General features: G+C 41.6%; 1 protein-coding gene across 1 annotated transcript; it reads right to left on the minus strand.

Moving 5' to 3' along the window:
* Positions 1 to 15,264: 15,264 nt before the first annotated feature.
* On the minus strand, positions 15,265 to 17,669 carry LOC147455532 (uncharacterized). The gene has a single exon (XM_086514287.1). The coding sequence runs from the start codon at positions 17,092 to 17,094 to the stop codon at positions 15,529 to 15,531; it is 1,566 nt and encodes a 521-aa protein (XP_086370413.1). The 5' UTR covers positions 17,095 to 17,669; the 3' UTR covers positions 15,265 to 15,528.
* Between the last annotated feature and the right edge of the window lie 8,166 nt (positions 17,670 to 25,835).

Here is a 25,835-nt window from a genome sequence, read left to right on the forward strand (position 1 = left end):
TCCCTTATTTTTAAACTTGGGAGATAAATTATTGAGGGCCTGCCCCTAACTTATACGCTTATGTAACTTGTAAAAAAACCCCCCTCCCCTGCACTTACGTGGTGCGATAAGTTTTCCATGGTGAATCCCTCGGGATAGAGTGAGCCTTTTGTCCAAATATCTAAGTGTTTTGCTCCCTTTGCTCTGAGTCTCTCTGTCATGGTCGGTGTCACTTTGATGTTAGTTTTGCCTCGCTTACACAGTGGCGTATATTGGGGATCCAGGTCAATGTGTAAATGATAGAAGGGTCTTTTAAGGAGGAAATTTGTGGGGGTGGAAGAAGAAGCCATGTATGCAAAAGGGCAAGAAAGGGAGGATTTCTTTAAGCTCATCGCATAAACAGTGAGAGAGTAAGGAGAGAGCAGGTTTGGAAGGATACGTCCTATTTCCTTTAGTCATACATTCCATGTACAGGAGACTCTCCGATTCTAGGATGTCCATTAAATGCAATTGAAAACAATTTATTCTTCAGTCATCACGATCGTTATGACACTGTGGCAAGAATCTACTTGTAAGTGCACTTTTCAAATGGTTATTCCAAGTTTACAATTGTTTTTACCACACCTATTTTCTAGAGAGAGAAAGTCAAAATTCTATTTTTCTTAGAAGGCCCTCCAAATTACCTCCGAAATTTCCTAATGATTGAAATGCCCAAAAACTGCATTGTTTTGACACCCAGAGATGGATAAAATACCCCCAAAAAAACCCATAAAGGGGCACTAGCTAATTGGCGCATGATGGCCATTCTAAAAAATTTCAAAATGACTATCATGCACCATTTGGCTAGTGCCCCTTTATGGAGTTTTTTTGCATTTTTTCCCTCTTCAAATGTCAAAACAAGACAAGTAGACGTATGTTTTTGGGTGTTTTGGACACATTGTTGGTATCAAAAGCTTCAAAATCTACCATTGCTTGATGGTCTCATAAAAAAAAAATCATTATATTGATGATAAAAACCATATTGAATAAGTGACACCTACCTCACGAAAATGATACTTGCATTGAATGAAAAGGTGATCATTTTCAAGGACCACTAGATCATTGAATGAGTGGGTAGATCATTGAATGAGTGGGTGGCAGCTTTTTCATATTCTTGTTAATATCAACCTTTTTTTTAATGTAACATTGGCCCTTCTCTCCTTGGAGGATCTCTTTTTTCTCTCTTCTAAAAGGCCCTCTAAAAGACCCCTGAAATGTCCTAATGCTTCCCAAAACGCCCTTTTCCTTCTTTGCATGTTGCTCCAATTTGAGTGCTCTTTATATTAGATCATTAAACGGGCATTAAACTTCCTGGTCGATACTATTAACTCTTACTCTTTGAGTTTCCTGCTCTTGAAGCCACTCAAAAACCATGCAAGGATCCTCTTTTCTAAAGAAGATGCATTCAATTGTCTCGTTACCTCCTTGATCTTTTTCACTTAACTTTTCATCGATAACTTTCCCTAATTGATCTTGTCTAGGTCGTAGAGTATAATCTTCATCCCCATGGTTCTCATTGTATTCTAGAAGAAATCCCTTTACAACTTGTTGTAGGTACAAAGTTTGCATGTTCGATAGTCGTAATACCACTTCCTTATTGCATCCTTTAGAGTCTATGGGAAGTATTCACCCCATTCATATTCATCAATATCTTTCATGTCCGCTATTGTTCAAAAATTCTTGAATGTGTACATCTAGGTCATCCTTCCTACCACCTTTGAATGTTGGAAAGGCAATCTTCAAGTCACTAGATCTTTCCCCGTGTCTGGACCTATGATGGTCCGATTCTCTCTCTTTGTGTCTGGGTTTTCCTTGTGATCATATGTATTTTCCCTATGCTTATGTTTTCTATAATGATCCATATCAATGTCCCATCTATCATTATAGTGATCATCCGTTTAAGTAACAATATCAGGTTCCTCCCTCTAATCTAGTTTTGCATGTGACATTACTCTTTTTCTATGCCTACTACCATCACTGGCATCAGTTTGCACTTTTGCTTTGCCCTTTAGGTCCAACTTTCAAGACCCATGCGAATGAGTGTCTCTTAGCTCTCTCTAAATCCCTTCTTCTAGTCTGAAATTAATATTGGGAGTCCCAAAGCCCCTCAATGCCTCTCCTTCAAGGGTTGACATCAGTTTCCTCATTCGGGGATGGAGGTTCTTCATCAAAGCTCTACTCCAATTCTTTAGCAACCGTACTGATGTGGTCTTGTTTCTCAACAAAGACTATAGCGGTTCCTTTTGGTGAATATCTTGGCAGCATTGGGAATGTTCACTTGACCCTGAATTCTAACTGGGAGATTGGTTCCTATTAAGAGCTTAAGCAGCTCACCATCGTGATCACCAAAATAGAATGAGTTGGTCACTTAATAGGTATTCTAAGTTAGAACTTCATAGTCAAATGTTAGATAAGATCAGATAGAATAAACATATTTAAACTTCAAATAAACATAAGGAAACCAAATCGACGACTAAAGTGAAAAAGTATAGTCAGATGTTTAACAACAAGATACTAGAATTGATATATTCAAATAATGAATCCAATAGTACCTGAGGGTTGAGTGCTAAATTTTAACAAATCTTGATTGATAGTCAGCTAGAGCAACAAGTTGACAAATATACAAGCGACTATAGAGGGACAGACAAAATGACCGACAAGTGACAGACAACCCAAAATGACAGTAGTGGGTCCTATTTATATGTGTGCTTGCAATGGGTTCTAACCAGTTGTGCAATGTATAGTTACTACCCAATAGTTACTACTACTAGTTATCTGACTATGTGATGGCACTTCTATAGGGTAGTTCCCACTATCTACACACACACGCACATGCACATGCACACACACACACACACACACACACGTGCATGCACGCATGCATGCACATACATAGAGTCACGGGGGTCCACCTTCCAACTATCATGTATAGCATGTGCATTCACGAGGTCATTTTAAAATCCCTTCACACACTTCTTCTTTAATTACACTTGTAATTGTAATTTTTGTTACTCAAGATTGTTTTTCTGCCTCCTTGCATGGTTACTCACAAGGTCAAGAAAGTAGGAGGTGCATCTCTAGGACAGGAACCCTTAACACCATCCATAGAAATGGGACCATAAAAATGGAATCAAAATCATTAGAGGTTCTTACTTGACCTTTGCTAGCATCGATTTCACATTCAATCTTAATATCCCCACCTCCATTTTGTCCTACATCACACTTTTTGGCCCTATCTTGAGCATTGATAGCAGAGGTGGTAGCATCATGATTTGTCTTTGTACTCCTCTCAACAACATAATCCCGGTTTATAGCAATTACAAGTGCATCTTTACTTCCACACTTATCCTCCCCCTCATCTACAGTCTCACATACCCTATCTACAATGCAAGTCTCCACCGCGTCCATAGGATCACGACCTAGCATCATGATATAATTCTCGATTGTGATCTATATATGCATCATTTAAAACATGAGTGGGCCAACCTACATGATGTCCAACACCATCCTTACCACACTTTTCAACCCTATCATGTGCACCGATAATAAGGCCAACAATATCATCATTTTCATTTGCACTCTCAAGTTTGGCAACCCCATTTGTAGCCTCATTACCATCATCCACAACCATCTTCTCAATTCCATCTATTGTTGATGCATGTGTTCCCTCATTAGCAACATGTCATCCTAATGTCTCCTACTAAATTTCACTTATCAACTCACTACCAACTCCATTGTCACCTGATCTCTCCACATTTTCATGTGCATCTCATCTATCAATAGGCCCACCTATAATCATATTCCCAACTCCATTGTCACTTGCTTCCTCCACATTTTTCATGTGCATCTCATCTATCAATAGCTCCAATGTGAATTTATACATGCATATGACGAATGCAAAAATGGAATAAGGCATGAAGGTAGTGTGAATTACATTAGGAAATAAGCCACATAGGCAACATGAAACTTGCATGTGACTAGTTTTAGAGAAAGTGATACAATTTGTTAGAATGAATCGTTTTGCTAAAGGTACAAGTAGAGAGGCTTCCTAAACAAGTGAGACTTATTTTGTAAGTGGAATTTTTTGACGAGAATTTTTTTTCATGAGCGAAGATGACTTTTGAAGAACATGGCAAGAAGGTGCTACTAAAAAACACAAGCATGTGTGTGTAGAGACTCATGCTGCATACTTGGATGTTAATTGAGGGCCATAGTTGATGCATTTTGGAGTGATTTGCGGCTTTGTTGAGGGTGCATCTCTCGCATATTTACTTTTAAAAGGTATGATTGCAATGTGTAAAAAAAGTTATCTTCCTATGTGGAGAGTCATGATATAGAGTTTATGTATGTGCCTAGAAGGGTGCAATCATTGTTTCTTCTTGGGGTTGGAAGGGAGATGTTTTTGTATTCAAATTACTCTTTTTTCAAAGTAAGAGGGATATCTTAAGAAGATTTTGTTTTGGATTGTCTCCATCTTTGATATTTGCTTTCCCATAGTGTTCTACAGTATAATATAAGTCATCCTCCATAACTATCATACCGTTCATCACATATTCTCAACTAAGCCATCGCTTTCCCTTGAAGGGTTGTTGCAAAGTGTTGAAGGCATCATCATTGTTGAGATATCAATCTCAACACATGGTACACCTAAATGGCTTTTCACTTATATTTTTCATGGTATTAGGTAGCAGACACAAGGATCATCACTAGTGGTACTACGGTTGGACTACACCCAACTTCCTCTACCTATCGAGAGTGATGGCCTTTTTCTTGTCAACTCACTCACTAGCGATTTCACATTCACCATTGTACATAGTTATGTCATGTTGTTGAGTTTGTTTTGTTATTTTTTTGTAGACCATTTTGAGTCAGGAAGAAGAAGTAGTAGCTTTCGACCTCTATCTCCATTGGTTGCTCTCTTAGTTGTGTGCATATATGCTTGCAAAATCTCAAGCTCTAAGGGTACCTTCTCCCTCATGCTTGGGTACAATACATGTTAGGAGATAAGACGTAGCTAAATAGATAATTGAGTAGATTACTTAATGGAGAGAGACATATTTATATACACGAGATTATAGAGTAGAGAGAGAGAGAGAGTACACACGATATACGTGGTTCACCCAATGTGGGCTACGTCCACGGGAAAGCAGCCACTCAATGGCTTTAGTACTTCAAAACAAGAAGTAGTTTACAAAGGGATTATACCCTTAATGGAGCTCCCGCCTTGCTTCACTCTCACCACCTCACACTCACCTTGTTGCATCAACTTCACACTATGAAATGTGTGTAGAAATGGCCTCCTTTAATAGGCCAAAAGGGCTGCCCTCTCTTATGAGAGACAGCCATGTGGCTGCCCTTGTGCGAATAAGTCCAAATCGGACCCTCCAATTCGCCCATGTGTGGCCGCCCTTGAGAAGATAAGTCCGCTTTTGAATTCGGCCACCGGCCACCGGCCATTGACTTCCGACCACCGGCCATCGGCCATTGACTACCGGCCACCGGCCAACCGACCGGTTGTTTTCCGACCACTTTCCGGCCACCGTCCGGCCATAATATTCCGGCGGAAAAAAAGTCTCGGGGGCCTCCGCCCCCGAGGCCTTTAAAGTTGCCCCTGATTCTTGTCTGTGAAAATTTTGGTTTCCGATGAGTGATTTTCCTTCACGCACGATGGCTTCTCCTCATAATGGGGGCCTTACAAATGTGTGCTTTTACCACAGAAAATTACAAGGGTAAATCAGGCTCCATACTTAACAATCTCCCACTTGGAGACTGATCTCCAAACCAAACCTGTGACTGCTTTCCATTCTGGCTTCTTATCCTTGAATGCCGATTGAAGATGAGCAAAAACTCAACTTCTCCTTGTTGACCACCTTTGTAAACATGTCTGCAGGATTTTCACTTGTATGCACCTTTCCTAGCTTTAGTTGTCCCTCTTCCAAAAGAGTGCGTATGAAGTCATATCTCACCTCAATGTGCTTTGTCCTTGAATGAAAGGCTGAGTTCTTCGCAAGATGGATAGCGCTTTGGCTATCACTGTACAAGACACAATTGTCTTGTTTGAATCCAAGCTCTTCTAAGAATCTGTGAAGCCACAGAATTTCTTTGCTTGCCTCCGTCATTGCTACATACTCTGCTTCCGTGGTAGAAAGTGAAACCACTTTCTGCATCTTTGAAGCCCAGCTTACTGTTGTGCCTCCAACCGTGAACACATAGTCAGTAGTGCTCCTTCGAGTATCTTTGTCACCTGCCATATCTGCATCAGCATACCCTTCTAGAAAAATATCAATTCCTCCAAAATACAAAGCATTTGTTGTTGTCCCTTTTAGATACCTAAGTATCCACTTCACAGCTTGCCAATGCTCTTTACCTGGGTTGTCCATGAACCTACTCACAACTCCCACTGCATGTGCAATGTCTGGCCTTGTCCAGACCATAGCATACATTAGAGAACCTACCGCTGCAGCATATGGAACTTTAGACATATAGGCTATCTCCTCTTGTGTCTTTGGACACATATCCTTCGTCAGTTTAAAATGACCAGCCAAAGGTGTAGAAACTGGTTTTGCATTTTGCATTGCAAACCTTTCTAGTACTTTCTTGATGTAATCTTCTTGAGATAGCTTTATTGTCTTCTTCGTCCTGTCCCTTGATATTTTCATACCAAGTATCCTCTTTGCAGCACCTAAATCTTTCATTGAAAAAGATTTAGACAGCTCCTCTTTTAGGTCTTTGATGTCCTGCATGTTAGCACTTGCAATCAACATGTCATCAACATACAACATTAGGATGATGAATTTCCCATCTCCCAAATTCTTCATGTAGACGCAGTGATCGGAGTTGCATCTTGTGAATCCATGATCCAACATCCATCGATCAAACTTCAAGTACCATTGTCTTGATGCTTGCTTTAAACCATACAAGCTCTTCTTTAATCTGCAAACCATTTTCTCCTTACCTTTTACTTCATACCCCTTAGGTTGAAGCATATAGATTTCCTCCTCTAAGTCACCGTGAGGGAATGCCGTATTTACATCCATTTGCTCGAGATTTAGATCATGAGCAGCCACAAGGCTTAAGACAAGCCTAATTGAGTTCATTTTTACAACAGGAGAAAATATTTCATTGAAGTCAATACCTTTCTTTTGAGAAAAACCTTTTACCACAAGCCTAGACTTGTACCTTTTCTTCCCACCTTCTTCTTCCTTTAGCTTGTACACCCATTTGTTTTGAAGTGCCCGCTTACCTTTAGGCAACTCAACCAACTCCCATGTTTGGTTGCGATGTAGTGAGTCCATCTCCACTTGCATGCTCTTCGTCCATTCTTCTTTGGATTTATGTTGCATAGCTTCTTCGTATGATTCCGGCTCTCCAGAATCTGAGATCAAGAGATGGTTGAAGGAAGGAACAAACCTTTCTGGAGGTCTACTTGCTCTTGTAGATCTTCGGGGAATAGGTTGAGGCTCCTCATTTGGTTGACATTGTTGCACATTGTCACCGTTTGCAGTCCTTGAGTCTTCACCATCCTCAAGCTCCATGTACTCATCACCTGTTTGTTTTGTTTGTTTTCTTTTCAAGTAATCTTTGTACATATTTTGTTCGTTAAAAATTACATCCCTACTCCTTAAGATTTTACCATCTTCAGGATTCCATAGGCGATACCCAAAGTCTCCTTCTCCATAGCCAATGAAGAAACACTTTTTGGACTTTGCATCTAGCTTTGATCTTAGGCTTCTATCTATGTGCATGAAAGCCTCACACCCAAACACTTTGAGAAATGCATAATTCACCGGTTTACCTGTCCATGCCTCTTCTAGAACTCCTCCATCCAAAGCCGTTGAAGGTGACCGATTGATTAAGTACACAGACGTACTTACAGCTTCTGCCCAAAGCTCAAGCGATAGGCTTGCATGTAGCCGCATGCTTCGTGCTCGTTCCATGATTGTCCTATTCATCCTTTGTGAAATCCCATTTTGTTGAGGTGTCCTTGGGGTTGTCCTTTGCCTCCGAATGCCATTGCTAGCACAAAAGCTTTCAAAAGCTTGGCTGCAATATTCACCTCCATTGTCGGATCTGAGGCATTTAACCTTGGTACCTGTTTCATTCTCCACAAAGGCTTTCCACCTTTGAAATATGGAAAATACATCGGATTTATTCTTCATGATATAAACCCATGTTTTTCTAGTCGCATCGTCTATGAATGTTACATAGTACAATGAGCCACCAAGTGATGGTGTACTTGCAGGACCCCAAACATCAGAATGAACCAACTCAAGTTTTTTATTTTTTCTTTCATTTCCTGATTTTTGAAATTTTACCCTCTTTTGTTTACCATAAACACAATCTTCACAGAACTCTAAGTCCACTTCTTTCAAACCTGGTAGAAGCTTCTTTGTTTGAAGGATTTGCATTCCTTTGGCACTCATATGCCCAAGTCGGTAGTGCCACACCGCACTGTCAACTTCTGTAGTTGCTGCACAAGCTGAAGGTTGCGTGCTAACAGTACACAAGTAAAGTGTACCGACTTTTTCACCCTTGGCAACTACCAAAGATCCCTTTAAGATCTTCCACCGTTTGTTTCCGAATGCAATGTTGTGACCTTCATCGTCCAATTGTCCTGTAGAGATCAAATTTTTGCAAAGAGAAGGAACATGCCTAACATCTTTAAGCTTCCATTCATTTCCATTAGCAGTTTTGACAGAAACTGTACCTTTGCCGACAATCTCACAAGCTTCATCATCTCCCAAGTATACATACCCAAAATTACCTTTGGTGTAGTCTTGGAAATGTTGCTTGTGTGGTGTCGCATGGAATGAAGCCCCGGAATCTACTATCCAGGAATTAGACACATTGTCTAATGAGAGAATTAGAGCATCTTGCTCTACTTTACCTGCCACATTGGCCTCCGATGTTGGCTTGTTGTCTTGAGACTCCGTCTCCTTCTTCTTCTTGGACCAGCAATCCTTCTTGACGTGGCCCTTCTTGCCGCAGTTCCAACATTCAAGAACTGACTTTGTTCGTGACTTGCTCCGTCTTGAGCGATCACGACCCTTTTGGTTTTTGAACCTCTCCTTAGGCCTTCCTCTTGTTTCCACTGATAGTGCAGCACTTGATGATTCTCCTGTGCTTCTCCTTCGCATTTCCTCGCTTAGGAGAACACCCACAACATCATCAAACTTAAGAGTATCTGTGCCAGAGATAGAATTACTTACAGCCATCACAAGGCTGTCCCAACTATCCGGTAGAGATGATAGTATAAGGAGAGCTCGCACTTCATCATCGAAATTGATTTTCACTGATCGAAGTTGACTTATGTTTGTGTTAAAGTCATTTAGGTGTTCTGCAACTGAACCATTCTCTGCCATCTTTAGATTGAACAAGCGCTTCATAAGAAATACCTTATTGGATGCCGATGGTTTCTCGTAGAAGTCGTCAAGTGACTTCATCAAGTCCTCCGTGGTCTTCATCTCCGAAACATTGAAGGCCACCGTTGACGCCAAGCTTAACCGGATTGTTCCCAGTGCATTTCGATCAAGGACAATCCATGCTTCATCTGCCATTGTTGCGGGCTTCTTCGCAAGACCGCCTAGTGGCAAATAGAGGTCCTTCTGGTAGAGATAGTCTTCAATCTGCATCTTCCAATGTTGGTAGTTTTTGCCGTTGAACTTCTCAATCTTGAGCTTCCCTTCCTCCGCCATAACTCCCACTCAATTCAAGGAATCCTTTCCTTGAGATAATTTAGCTACGAGAAAACCTTGCTCTGATACCAGTTGTTAGGAGATAAGACGTAGCTAAATAGATAATTGAGTAGATTACTTAATGGAGAGAGACATATTTATATACACGAGATTATAGAGTAGAGAGAGAGAGAGAGTACACACGATATACGTGGTTCACCCAATGTGGGCTACGTCCACGGGAAAGCAGCCACTCAATGGCTTTAGTACTTCAAAACAAGAAGTAGTTTACAAAGGGATTATACCCTTAATGGAGCTCCCGCCTTGCTTCACTCTCACCACCTCACACTCACCTTGTTGCATCAACTTCACACTATGAAATGTGTGTAGAAATGGCCTCCTTTTATAGGCCAAAAGGGCTGCCCTCTCTTATGAGAGACAGCCATGTGGCTGCCCTTGTGCGAATAAGTCCAAATCGGACCCTCCAATTCGCCCATGTGTGGCCGCCCTTGAGAAGATAAGTCCGCTTTTGAATTCGGCCACCGGCCACCGGCCACCGGCCATCGGCCATTGACTACCGGCCACCGGCCAACCGACCGGTTGTTTTCCGACCACTTTCCGGCCACCGTCCGGCCATAATATTCCGGCAAAAAAAAGTCTCGGGGGCCTCCGCCCCCGAGGCCTTTAAAGTTGCCCCTGATTTTTGTCCGTGAAAATTTTGGTTTCCGATGAGTGATTTTCCTTCACGCACGATGGCTTCTCCTCATAATGGGGGCCTTACAAATGTGTGCTTTTACCACAGAAAATTACAAGGGTAAATCAGGCTCCATACTTAACAATACACACCCTAAAATCTTGTGGAGGCATCGGCAAAACGACTTTCTATTTTAGTGATTTAATGGAAGACATTGCATTTCAAGATTTTATATAGTCCTTTGAACTACAACTGTGCTGTCAGGAATCCATTTTGGATATGTTTTGGCCTCCAATTTGGAATTAGAGTATGTTTCTATGTAGGCAAGCTAAGGTTCAGATTTCTACAAATCTCCCAATTTGGTGTTGTGGGAAGCTTTTCTGGTGTTGCAGTTTTCATAGCTACTATATAGAAATGTGAAACAATGTATTGGGTGTATATATGCATATTGTGATCACAGGTTATGACAAATACATGTTATTTTCTAAGACAAGAGGGGACCGACACATGAAAATAACCACCCAACCATGTGCTATATAGGTCCGTGGCCCTGCTATTTCTAGGAGCCCCTTTATTGCATGTTCTTCTTGGCTGCCCGGTCTTATCCTAAGCTTGACATTATTCCCCCCTTGGAGAAGCGTTTTCGTCCTCGAAAACAAAAGTGGTGATATCTTTATAAGAACACTAATGTTTTCCATAATGCCATCCTTCATGGATCCAGTTGTCCATTGGACCGGAACACAATTCAATAGAAGGTTCAATGAATCAAGAATAGCATCTTGATTTTCTACATTGTTGTCCCTTTGCAACTGTTTTGGGTAACCGGTCTATATCCAACATAATGTGTAAGCTCCATTTATAATTCACTAGAGTATGCTAAACAAGTTACTACAACAAAACTACAACTAAGAGGTGTCTAAATTAATACCTCTCTTACGTTCCATGAAAGTAGCAGGCTGATATAACTCATCAGCAAAGGATAAGTCCTTGACTTGTTATCATTCTTCATCATTAGACAACCCCACCATAACTCGTGTTCAAGGTTGAAAACCTGACGTAAACATGAAGAGACTAAACTTAGTCGCGCAAACATGCTTTGCCTTATGGTAAGAAAACTCCAACTAGAGAGATATCCTTTCCAATTAGATTGCTTGGTGCTAACATATGTACTCAGCGTATCCTTTAGCACAAAAATAACACTTGTAATCTGCATATCCCCTCTGGATAAATGACATTACTAAGGTGTCTTTTTTACCAGGGATAACAAACACTTGCAACATTGTTGAGTAATCAACAATGTTAGGAACAACAATATTGGTTAACTTTAATCAATCGATCTACAAGCAGCCACCAAACTGAGCCATGACCTCTATTGGTGATTGGTATATCCACAATTAATCACATAGAGATATTGGATATATAGTGCGTAATGCTTTAGAAGCTACTAATGTCAGGAATGTGCATACCGCTTCAACTCAACTTTTGCTAAACACTATGGCCCATATCACTTTGTATGCATGCATTTAGCAAAAACAGATTCGAACCCGTATATCCATGACCATACTTGCCAATGCTTATGGTTTACATTATGCTCACATCCCACTGGGAAAGAACTAAATACGTTCCCCTGTAATTACATGAAAGTCGTGCTACCTTACTTAGACCATAATAGAATGTGAAAATTAATGACATCTAGGTGCCAACAATACAACATGTTCATGAACAGAACATAACTTTGCTACATGAGCAAACAATCATCCGTTAAAGTTGTTTAACAATACTTGTCATCTTAACAAGTCTTACTGAGTATCCGCTGACAATTTTTGGCCACCGAGATTGTTCCTGATACGATGTGCTCAGAATGGTCTAATAAACGAATTCGATTATCACCTAGAGACACTGTCGCGACACATAATTGAAATAACGGGCACCAGTGTCAGTCCCAAAGATTCATATTATCCACATATAGAATATGTCTCATATAGGGATGTACGCAAAAATGACATCCATCAAGTACGAGATGTACTTGTGTGTGGAGGTAACTGTAAACACTCAGCAACATGAGTGACAGGGATCCTCATAAACCTTGCTCCACACTTGGCTAAACCAAACTCCTTGAGCTCTTAAACAATGTTGCTCCTCTTATGACAACATGTGTCAAACAAAACCCTACCATGTAGGTCCATAAATATAGGATGCAGTAGTGTAGTTGGTACACGGTTGTCTTAAATTTCTTTGCTCTTCCATGGCCTTGTCATGTGTCTGAAGAGCGAAATGGATGAAAGCAATCTAGCTTATACATCCTACTTGGAAAACTGAATCAAAGGCAAAAAGAAATAAAATCAAATCATATGTGTACCTGGAGGTTGAACATAAAATGCACTCACCCATAGTCAAGTGCACTTTACAAACCGGAAAGATACAACCAGAAAGGTGCCTTACCAAAAAGCTAGCTTTAAAGAGCTAGTATAAAGTTGACCTGACAAACACTAAATAAAAGATTAGTGAAAATCAAGTAGTATTCAACTAGTAACTTTGGGTGTTGCCTTTGCAATCCAAACCCTTTTGTTGAATTATGTAATGTCAAACCTCTTGGTTAAACTTTGCATGAAAACTACTCAAACTAGCAGTTAGCGGTGACCAACACAATTCATCATGTCTAATAGGGATTGGAATCAACTTAAGAAGTTGAACTTATCGACTACCCATTGGCAGATTACGAACTTCTTTCTTTGAAAGTACAATTGTGATGATACAAACTCTAACCCTCAACACCTATGGAGTGAGTGTGTATTAACTGGGTCATACCCCCTAAAATACCACTCCTACAGACACGATTGGTGTTATAACTAAACAACAGGTCTTTTCAAGTTAGAAATAAACTCAAGGCATGGCACTTCCCTATACACTATGTGTCAGCTTCTGTTCACTGCATCACTCCCACTGCATCACTCCCAAGGGGATTTGTTACCATATACATGTGGTAGTGATGTGTATGAATACACTTGGGCCCGTTGAGGCATTTTTTCCCTCACTAGGAGGTTTCTTTCCCCATTCATTATATATACACCCATCACTCTATGGCTAACTTATCTTTCCATTGTGCACTAAGCAATACTACTCTCTATTGTGTGCCTTAAGCTTCTTTATCTTCTCCAAGCTCTGTGTGTTTCCCGCAACCCTATTTGCAACAAGCACCGGGTCCAATCTCCCCTCTCAATCAAAATCCATGTTTGCACACATGGCTGTAGTTGTTTTAATTTAGTCATTACCTTAAAAAAGAAGTGATCAATAGGTTCCCTTCTTTAGAGTTGGATCTATCTTGTCAAGTAGCTCCCTTCTTCTTGAGATATAGGCAAAAAAGCGACCAAGAGAGAACGTCTGCCTTCAACTTTTGTATCATTTGGTCTAAGGAGGATGTCACTCTTCAACACCAACCTTTGCAAGTTCCCCCTCTCAAACTGATTTTACAGAAGAACCTGAAACGGCAGCGGTGGACTACAAGCTCCCTAAATTATACTCTCCCCTTAGACTAGGACATCATCTGTGGTGGGGTTATCCCTCCCCTTTCCTGAGGGATCTCTGTGTTTCCTTTTCTTTTTGCTAATTCAATTTCACCACCTTTCATTTTTTTAAAAAAACTTTGCAAGTTGTGAAAAGGTCAAGCTATCAATTTCACCAGCTTTCATCCCCCCAAAAAAAGACCCTTTGGAAGTTGTGAAAAGGTCAAGCTATCAAGGCCAAAAGCTAGGGAATATAGCCAACTAGGGTTTCACTTGAAACATCAAGAGTACAAGATACAAAATCAACACACATAGAGAGGAGGATGAGGCAAACTCAATCAAAATAATAGACGCGGAGAGATGATAATGAGGCAAACTCGATTAAAATCATAGACACAAAAAGAGAATAATAAGGCAATTTCAATTAAAATCATGGACACATAGAAAGAGGATAATGAAGCAAACTCAGTTAAAACTATCGCAGATGCACACTATCAAACACCCCAACTTATCCTGTGAGCTCTGCAACCAATCATAACCTCCCTTTTTGACATCTCATGCACACAACTCCTATGCAAGGACTTAAGCATTCATGTGACTCGTCAAAAGATATATTGTCTTACTCTGCATCTACTTCCAAGTGCATCATTCCATCCTGCTCATAGCCACTTCAAACAAACACATGGGCTTCAACCCAAATGCCAACCAAAGGAAACAAACCTACTGTTGCAAAGGTCGAGGCAGAAAACTGATCGGCACACATACTCGCCCCCAATTAGTTGTCAAAAAGCAGCAATGCAACAATAACATTTATGGCCTCTCAGATATCATGAAGCATGAGTAGGGACATATTTGGCCTGATGAAGTGACAAGAAATACCTCAAGGAGAGCTAAAATAACTACTCAACATGCAGCTTCAGTAAACATCTGCGTAAATGATTTGACACTTTCAGTGCATTAAAAGCTTAACAAAATCTGGAGAAGTTCCCAGTAACAGACCATAAAAGCTGTTCATCAAGATAAGCCAGTTCACAAGTAGAATCTCAACCATAATTATGACACTTCCCACCTTTAATCGAGGGATGAAAGCCATGAATCTCTGAATTTCACTGCATTCAATTATATAGACTCAACAACCACTAGAGCATTGTAATTTCTGTTCGGTAGAGAAAGTCACAAGACCAACAGGACTCCAACAAAAACACGTCATCGTGAAAAATAACCTAATTCTCAATCAGAGTAACTAAGGAGGGAACAAAACGCAACAGACGATTGTACCACATACAAGCGTGAAGCCGAACAAGGAAAAAAGCAGGCAAAGTCAAGAAAAAAATCTTACATGATATTCTGAACTACTATTAGCACACATAAGAGGTTGATCAACAGACTAAGTGTTAGAAATAACAACATAGACCTGCATGAGGACCAAAATCCCATGCAGAAAAATAATGAATATACTGCTGAAAGCAGAATCACCCGAACGTCATAACCAATGGTTTGAATGGGACTACCTAAACACTTGCTTACTTGGCCATATGCAATCTCTGGTGAAAAACTTCAAAGTTGAGCTGGATAATTCATGACAGCCAGAAAATAATCCAATGATTAACTCGTCCTCTGTACCTCAGACAACCGCGAGCTAGCTTGGTACTTGGCCAGATTCAATAGACTTGCCTGCCTCCAACTTCAGCGGCGCATCTGAAGCATCCTCGAATTGGACATCGGCACTACTCATATGCTCTACATGTGGCTTATCAGCGGTCTCCTTTAAGGCTTCAACAGTAGATTCTTGTAGTTGTTCAACTTTCTCTTCCCTTTCAGGTATGGTCTCACCTGTCGGCCCACCATCCCCATTCACTTCAGGGGTCGAAGCTTGTGATGGTCCGTTGCTGTCCGAATCCTCCACTAGGAGCCCATCCTTGTCTTTGACACTCTCCTCCTTTGCATCCTCGGTCTTTGATTCAATGATTGAAACCCCTGAATCAGCACTTTTGGTTGTCTTTGGTGTCTCCATTTCCAATGTATCAGTACTACCTCCATCTCCAACTGCAGTGACAACATCAAGAGGGACGTTCGTCGCCTTCGTATCTGTTGGGCACTCTTCTGCATCGATCTTGGAATCCATGGTTGCAAGTGAGGGATCAACTGTTGCATCATTAGGAGCCCCTCCCCGTGGCTGTGATGTTTCTTCTTCACCATCCTTCACAGGATCTGCTTCAGCAGGAGTAAGTGTCTCTAAAGCAATGACAGCAGCAAGAGTCTCTACCGCACTAGTGGGAGCAAGAATATCGACACCACCAGCTTCAGGAGGAGCTTCACTTGTCAGTGCCAATACATCTTTTGGAACATCCTTAGTTGCAACCGCACCCGCACCTGCATCTCCATCCTCCAATGCAGGACTTTCTGCAGCCTCTTTGGAGTGCTTTTGAGAATCCTCATGTGCGCTAGCACCTTCTGCTTCTGTGGCAACATTCTTTGAAACATCCTCCTCAATTGTCACCTTCTTGATTGGTTCAACAGCTAGAACAACACCAGTAATGGGAGACTCAACACCAGCTGATTCAGTAGGATCCAACATAGAACTTGCTTCTTCTTCTGGCACAACAATACTTCTTTTCTCAGGAGTTTTGAGAACTTCCTCCTCATCAGGAGAAACTGTCTTGTCTACGTATGCAGCGTCTCCTTGACTACTACCAGTCTCCTCCGATACGACGGCTTTATCTTCACAGGTCTTGGCTTCATCTACCAAACCCGCTTCCTTGTCATCCATACCATTAACGCTCACACTTGCACTATCTGCGACACCTCCAACATCCAAATCATGTTTCTGCACAACCTCATCAGAAACACCATCAACCTTACTCTCTTTCTGCTCAAACTCATCACTGGCTTCCTTCTGAACTGCTTCTTTCTCTCTAAGAACATCAGAACTAACCTCTGCTGATCTTGATACCACGACCTTCAGCAGTCCCTCATCTATGCCGGAATCAGGCTCTGGTGTTGCTTGTGCAGCTTCTGTGTTTGCATGTGCGGCCTCTCCCCCTTCACCCACTTTTGCAGGCGCTTCTTTGCTATGGACATCAGCAAGGTTCTCCAGGCCCCGTTCTGTTTCTTGAGGTCGATCAGCAGCCGCATCAGTGGGCTTTCGAGGTTCCATGGAACCTTCGAATTCGGTTGTTTTGGGCTTACTGGAGCAAGCACCCATCTCTGCTCAGCTGAACAATGGGCCACAATAAAATTGGCTCGGAAACGTACGAGGTTCTCTGTGGTGAGAAACTCAACAGAGAGTAAAGCACGTAATATACGTAGACTCGTACAAATCCTGCAAGAAACCTCGCTCCGAACAGGGCGAACAATGCTGAGCTCAGAGAGGGATGAAAAAGAAGAGTTGAATGAGCTTCAAGAAGCAGAAGAGCAGAGGCGGGAAAACAACCAGGAGCAAATCACTGAGAATTAAAGAGGAAAGCGGCAAGCAAGAATGAACCACTTAAGAGAGCCTGGCTATGGCGGAATATGCTGTGGATGATTGCAGCGATGAAGAGGAAGGGAAAAACAAAATAAAAAATTTGAACGGGGGTATTTCGGCAAATTGAATGGCCGCCTCTCAAAAACAGAAGAGAGAAGAAGAATCACGCCAAAAGTCTCGCTGGATGCAGGCAGCTGTTAACAGTCTTCCTCTTGAGTCTTCTCTCTCCTCTCTCTCAAGTCACTCTAGTAAAGTAGTAGTTAGATACTTCTGCCAATCAAACCACCCCACATGGGGGAAAGCCTTACAATACTTAGGCCCCTGTTCATTCATTTTCAGAGGATTGTGAAACCACACATGAGCTCTAGGCTGTGTGGTGTTGTTGCTTTTGGAACATGAGAGCATGGAAGCTAGGGTGAATTCATTGTCTTGGGGAGTCCTTAAAGCAGGCTAGAGAAAGAGAACAGTTTTATTTCACAAGGCAAGCAAAGTGTGCCACCTTTGTGTGAGGACAAGGGACCACGCCAGGGACTTGCAAGGGGGTAGGAGCCGGTGGCCTAGGAAAGGGGCCTTATATAGCTTTCTTGGGCTATGTAAGAGAGATTCGGTGGTGAATTTGCGGGCCAGTCCCTTGCCTTCACATTGTTTTCAGAGAGCCAAGTTGAGAGGGGCATGGTAACTGGTTGTTGTATTTAGCACGCTTCTGGAAGGAGAAGGGTCGAGCACATGGGTAGGAGCCCGTACACACACAAGCTGGCTCGCCAACACCTACACGAAATCTTGAGAGATGAAGCTTGGTGAGGTCACGAGACTGAGGAGAACAACTCTCATTTCTGCCGCGCTCAGCATCGAGGGCCATGGAGGGGGCCATCACTCTCCTTCTCTCTCGCTTTGTAATTTGTCTATGCACATTATTGAAAGCCTCCATTTCACACACTTGAAGTATTGGGCGCTCAAATTTACAAGACCTTAAGGAATTAAGGGGTTCCTCCCATGCATGGGAAATCGACATAAGACAAGAATCAAGACTTCGCGAGCTTTTGCAAGTACCGAAGCTTAAGGGCATCAAAACTTCGGGCGTTATCACCTTCAGACAGATTGTTGGCAATTGTTGTTGAATTGGCATGTTGATAGAGTTGTGCTCAGCACCGTGGTCGAGATATGCCTAATGTGGTGATTTGTTGATGCTTGGTTGGCAATAATTGAGCTCGCAGCAATGCTTTGGTAGATATGTAAGCAAATGTAGTGTTGGGCAAGGATATGCATGCCAAATATGGTGCACTTAATAGAGCAATGAGTGCTTGAGGAGCATCTTGTCCGGAATGTCATCTCTTACTGCTGCATTGATAGCAGGGTATGCTGGTAGAGTTGTGCTTGGCACTACGGTGGTTGATATGTAAGCCTAATGTAATGAGCAGCAATGCTTTGGCTGAGATGTATGCCAAATGTGTTGTGTTTGGTGTAAGGTTATGGGCTTTGTCCTAGAGTCACTAGAGTGTGAGTGAATGAGAGAAGAGGTGGAATTATCCCACATGTAATTGTGTAAGGTTGTAGAGCTACTTAAAAAATCATTCCAAGTTTGCATTACATGTCACTTGTCTATGATGAGCTTGTGATGGGTTAGCAAACTACTCAAGATCGTGTTTATGAGTCCAAGTTAATCTATCTTGGAACCTAATTCGCTTGAGTAACAATCTAGCCTACACACACTCACTTGTGTGCGCAGTGTTTGTCAATCACCCACCTTAGCTAGCATGATCCCATTCCCATCAAGTGGTATCAGAGCTCTGGTATGCTCTATGTATTTGTGTGTTAGTGTGATTAGCATTTCCATTAGGTTTCTCTACACTCTAATCAATTTTTGATTAAGCTATGTGTGGGCACGTCCATGGTGAAAGTCCATTGAGCCACTACCTTCCATAGCTAGGTCAAGCTTGATTAAAGAATTGTAGTTTCTTTGCATTGCAATTAGGTCTTGCATTTGACATCTCTCCAATGTTAGATTGATTGGGAACTCTCTCTTCACTTCCCATTCAAATTGACTCAATTTCACTTCTTTTGATTGTGCAATTAGTGGCTGATTCTTGCATGTTTGTTCCTCCAAAATTGATCCATTTTGGCCTATGCAATTCATGCATTCTGAGTATGTGGAGAAGGCCTTCATGACAAGCTCCCACTAGAACCACTAAGCTTTGCATTCCGAGCTTGTTGGAATTAGGGTTGTAGGGAAACGCACACAGCTTGGAGAAGAGGAAGGAAGCTCAAGGCACACAATAGAGAGTGTATTACTTAGTGTGCAATGGAAAGATAGATAGCCCTAGAATGAATGGGCGTATATACAATGCACAGGGGAAAAACCTCCTAAAGAGGGAAAAAATGCCCCGATGGTCCTAAGTGTGTTCACACATATCACTACCACGTGTATATGGTAATAAATCCCCCTGGGAGTGATGCGTTGAACGAGGGCTAGCACAAAGAGTAAAGGGAAGTGTCAGGCCCTAAGGACAAGATCAATCCACAAAGGGGAGAAAGCCCAAAGCTTCGAACTTCTCACAAGACAATGACTTCTCACAAGACAATGCCTTTGTGAAAAGATCTGCAAGGTTGTCCTGTGTTGGCACATAAGCCAAGTTGATCTCTCCTGTTGAGAGCCTCTCCCTGACATAGTGGTAATGCACCTCAATGTGCTTTGTGCGAGCATGAAAAATTGGGTTCCTCGCAACTGCCAATGCGCTCTAACTGTTAGTGTAGATGATGTTGGCAATGTCTTGTCCAACACCCAAATCAGCCATAAGGCGTTTGAGCCATACACACTCAAACGTAGCTGTGAAGACTGACCTGTGCTCAACCTCACAACTAGAAGTGGCCACAGTAGGTTTGCTTCTTGCTCAACCATGATATACATGAACTGCCAAGCATGAAACAAAAACCACTTGCTCGCGTGTCAAAATAACCAGCCCAATCTGAGTCCGAAAAAGCATGTAAGTCTGGCGGCAATGATCCCACTTGGGATAAAACAAGCGAAGATGTAAAGTGCCACTCAAGTAGCGGAAAATCCTTTTGACAGCCTGCCAATGCTTAGACCCTGGGCTATGCATAAATCTGCTAGCCTGTGAGACTGCAAACTAAATATCCGACCTCGTGTTGCATACATAAATGAAGCATCCAACAACAGTTTGATAAAGAGCGACATCTACAGGATCACCAGCATCATGAAGACTCAATTTCAAACCTGTTTTCATGGGAGTGGCAATAGGTTTGCAATCCTCAAGTCCAAACTTACATAGCAATGTTTCTATGTAACTTTTCTGACACAAGGCAATACCACCATCACACTGCTTAAATTGTATACCCAAGTAATGATGCAACAGCCCCAAATCTTTCATCTTGAAAGTAGCATTCAAATCAGCCTTAAATTCAGCAATATGTCTCTCATTTGGTCCAGTGATCAGCAAATCATCTACATAAAGAACCACAATGAGAAGTACATCACCCTCACGCTTTACATACAATGTGCTTTCTGTTGGACTATTACGAAAGCCTCGTTTGACAAAACGAGTGTCAGCCTTCTCATACCAAGCACGAGGAGATTGCTTCAACCCATACAAAGCTTTGTTACATTTGCACACCTTATCCTCTTGTCCTTTCTTGACAAAACCGTGAGGTTGCGTTACATAAACTTCCTTAAATATGTCACCATTCAAGAAAGCAGTAACAATGTCTGTTTGATGTACATCCCAAGCAAAATGATTTGCCAATGCACATAGAAAACGCATAGTAGTCATACAACAAGTGGGAGCATAAGTCTCTTCATAATCTATGCCTTTTTGTTGTGCATAACCCTTTGCAACAAGACAAGCCTTATAGCGATCAATCTCACCATCTGGCTTGCGTTTCAACTTGTAAACCCACTTTGTACCAATGGCCTTTTTGCCAGGAGGCAAATCACATAAAGTCCATGTGTCATTTTCTATAAGTGCATCATTTTCTGATTGCATGGCAACCATTCAACTTTTTGAATTATGTGCTTCATCAAAAGACAGAGGTTCCTCAACATCATGTAAGCTAGACGCAACCAAAGCATAACACTCTAATGCATAAGATTCATGGCGAGAGCCTGAACGAGTACGACTAGACAAAGGTGCATCCAATATACTGTCACGCAATGTATGCACCAGCCATTTTGGCATACCTCTAGCTTGCTCATTTTCAGCCCTTTCCTCATCAAGTACATCATGTACATCTACATCAGTAATAGACTGATCTGTAAAATTTTCAGAAACCCCCATAGGCTGTACATTTGCCTCATTGGAATTTACATTCGAACTTCCACCACTGATAAGAGGCAACAAAGTGTCATAAATGTCTTGTGAGCTGACATTACTGTCTCTAGTACATGACAGCAAGGGCTGAACTGAATCTTCTACAAATATAACATCATGCACACCAAGATACGCTTTGTTTGCGGATGATACAACCTGTAACCTTTGCTTCTAGCACTAAAACCAACAAAAATACATTTGACAGCCTTATCATCCAATTTTCTGCGTTGTGTTTGTGGCATCAAACCATATGCCAAATAGCCAAAAACACGCATGTGCTCAATAGAAGGCTTTCTATCATGCCATGCTTCATATGGAGTAATAGACTGCAAAGCTTTCGTAGGACACCTGTTTAGTACATAAGTGGTACACATGATGGCCTCAAGCCAAAAAGAATGCGGCAAAGCTTGACTTTTGACCATACATCGTGCCATTTCTGTAAGTGACCTGTTTTTCCTCTCATCAACATCATTTTGTTGAGGCGTATAAGGCAGTGTACATTGATGTTTTATCCCAGGACTAGCCAGAAATGCACTAAATTCATGAGACATATACTCCCCCCCTCGATCGGAAGGGAGGGTGCCCATAGTACATTTCGAGACATTTTCGGCCATAGCCAGAAATTATTTGAAGCACATAAAAACTTCGAACCTTGCTTTAAGCGAAAATTCCCATGCATGCCTGGAGTAATCATCAATGAAATTCATGAAGTAAAGGTGATTTTCCAAGGACGAAGTTTGCATGGGCCCACAAACATCACTATGCACAAGGTCCAACCTGCATGTGGCCCTAATTGAACCATCCTTTGAAAACTTAGAACGCTGCATCTTACCCAAAATACAGCCTTTACAAATGTGTTTGACATGTGCTTCAGGAAAATAATGTCATCGTGTACTTGTGCAAATTCAAGAAACTGGCCTTGGAGAGTCTCCTAGTGCCAAGACCACTCCAAGGCACCACGGGGGAATTTGGGAATTCCACTTCAAGGGAAGGGAAAGTCAGCAACAACAACATTAGCATCCGCATCAATAGTTCTTTTGTATCAGTATTTTTAGCATTGCAGTTGTTTGTCAATAAAGCTCAAGAGAGGGCTTTGTGTCGACATCGACATCATTGGCACCAATGTGGTGCAGATAGAAGACTATAAGAATGGAATGAAGAAAAGGGGGGAGGACAGGCATGTTTCAGGAAGAAAAGATGAAGATTTCCACTTCAAGGGGAGGATTCCTCTTTTTTGTCATCCTGTGTGGACACCATTTTTTGTCATCCTTTGTGGATCTGTCATCCTTTTTTATATGTATTGACATCTTGTTTTGATACCATGTGTCATCCTTAGTGGATATAGAAACTAGATTGTATTGTCCTTCCAAACCCTGTTGAAGATGATGAAACAGGAAACAGAAGGAAGACAGCAACTCAGAGTAGGAAGAAGATGGAGAAGGAGAAGACACAGAGCTTGTGTACGAGATCTCTGTAGTCTCTCTCTCTCTGTATTGGAATAATAGAGTATACAAACTCAGAGCTACAAAGCTTATATGAAACCCTAAGAGATAAGGTGTCCTTTCACACCGGATGTCCAGGGGGAAAAACCCAGTGGGAGAAAAGTGCCCCTGGTGAAGCGCTTATACACACTAACACTACTACATGTCTACAAATCCCCCCTGTAGTGATAGTGTGAATCCGTACAAGGTAGCAGATCATCATGTGTATGAGAGTAAGCCCAAAGCTTTTCGGAAAGCTTCAAACTTTTCTCGTGATAACGCCTTCGTAAATAGATCTGCAATGTTATCCTGTGTAGGACAGTAAGTTAGTGTGATCTCCCCTGCATGTAGCCTTTCCCTGACATAGTGGTAGTGAACCTCTATGTGCTTTGTTGTTGCATGAAATACTGGATTCCTTGCAACTGCCATAGCACTCTGACTGTCAGTGAAAATGGTAGTGGGTGCCTGTTGACACTCACAAAGATCTGCCAATAACCTGCGTATCCATACACAATCAACTGTTGCTGTGAAATCTGCCCTGTACTCAGCTTCACAAGTTGATGTAGCCATTGTGGGTTGCTTCTTGCTTAGCCAAGATATACATGCATTTCCCAAGAAAAAACAATTGCCACTTGTGGAATGTCGTGTGTCAAAATCACCAGCCCAATCTGAATCGCTGTAACCAAGAAGCTGCATAGAACTGTGCTTTCCATACATATCCCCCCTTGGAAAGAACATGGCAAGATTAGGGGTACCTGAAAGGTAACGAAGTATGCGCTTCACAGCCTGCCAATGATGCATACCTGGGCTGTGCATAAATCTGCTTGCTTGTGAAACCCCAAATTGAATGTCTGGACGAGTGTTGCCTGCCAAATATATCAAGCAACCAACTGCTGCTGCATAAGTATGTACATCAAAAGTTTCTCCAGCATCATGCATGCTCAACTTTGATCCAGTTTCTACGGGTGTAGAGATTGGCTTACAATTTTGCATACCAAACTTGTCCAAAATTTTATGCAAATATTTTGCCTGCAACATGTATATGCCATCCTCTGATTGCACAAACTGAATACCCAAGTAATAATGTAGCAAACCAAGATCAGACATCTCAAAGGTTTTTCTCAAAGCATCTTTAAACGCTTCAATTTCATCTGCAGTATTGCCTGTAAGAAGCATATCATCCACATAAATTGTTAGCATAATGAGAAATCCATCTCTCTTTTTGACATACAAAGTACTTTCTGTTGGACTATTCTGAAATCTCTGGCCAATCAAATAAGTATGTATCTTCTCATACCATGCTCTTGGAGCCTGTTTGAGACCATACAAAGCTTTACGCAATCTACATACCTTTTGCTCTTGACCTTTTACAACAAAACCACTTGGTTGACTTACATAAACTTCTTCCTGCAAATCACCATTCAAAAAAGCAGTCTTGATATCCAACTGATGCACTTTCCAACCATGATGAGCAGCAATTGCAACTAGTGATCTAACTGTGGACGCACGAGAAGTAGGAGCAAAGGTTTCATCATAATCTATGCCTTTCTGTTGCGCATAGCCTTTTGCCACAAGCCTTGCTTTGTACCTGTCAACAGTACCATCTTGTTTCCTTTTTACCTTAAAAACCCACTTTGTACCAATAGGCTTTTTACCTGTAGGCAAGTCCACTAGATCCCATGTATGATTCTTATGAATAGAATCAATTTCTTGTTGCATAGCATCTTTCCACTGAACACACTCTAAAGCTTGTTCAAATGAATCAGGCTCATCTGCATCACAAAGAGTGCTAAAGCAAGCCAAATCTACTTGCTCTCTGCCAAAAGTAGTACCAGCACGTGTTTTTCGTGGCAACGGTGCATCCAACTTGCTATCCTGCAAAGTTTTCTGAACCCATTTAGGCAAGGTTCTTTCTTCCCTAAGAACTTCTTGCTCTTCACGCACAATTTCCTCTACATCATGAGGTGTCACATGCTGATCAAAAGATTGATCAAGATTATCAACCTGTTGTGATTCTTGATTCTCCACAAAAGAAGGAAGCAAACCTTCAAATACATCATGTGTCTACATATGAGGTACATCAAAAGCAACCATAGGTTGAGCAGTAGTTTCTGCAAAAATTACATCACGACTTTCAAAAATCTTGTTTGTAGCAGGATTGTAAAGTCTATAACCTTTACTTCCACTATTGTACCCCACAAATATACATTTGATTGCCTTATCATCAAGCTTCCCACGTAACTGCTGAGGGATGTGAGCATAAGCAAGACAACCAAAAACACGAAGATAACTGACTGAAGGTTTTTTGTCATACCAAGCTTCATATGCAGTAATGGTCTTCAAGGCACGAGTAGGACACCTGTTCAAAACATGTGCTGCACAAGCAACTGCCTCCATCCATAGCTTATGAGGCAAACTCTTAGCCTTGAGCATACATCTAGCTGTCTCCATTAAAGACCTGTTCTTCGTTTCTGCAACACCATTCTGTTGTGGTGTGTATGGCATAGTGCATTGGTGTTTAATGCCTTTCTTTCCCAAAAAATCCTTAAATGCACCTGACATGTATTCACCTCCTCGATCGGTACGAAGAGTCTGTACTTTGCAACCTGTTTCATTTTCAACCATGGCGACATAATGTTGAAAAACTGCAAACACATCTGACTTTGCTTTGAGTGGA

This window comes from Adiantum capillus-veneris, chromosome 6 (genome assembly GCF_014529385.1).
Source record: "Adiantum capillus-veneris isolate H3 chromosome 6, ASM1452938v2, whole genome shotgun sequence".
Classification (NCBI taxonomy): Eukaryota; Viridiplantae; Streptophyta; class Polypodiopsida; order Polypodiales; family Pteridaceae; genus Adiantum; species Adiantum capillus-veneris.

Bases quoted from the DNA above. Each gene is read 5' to 3' on its own strand.
- LOC147455532 (XM_086514287.1), bottom strand. From the start codon at position 17,094: ATGGGTGCTTGCTCCAGTAAGCCCAAAACAACCGAATTCGAAGGTTCC.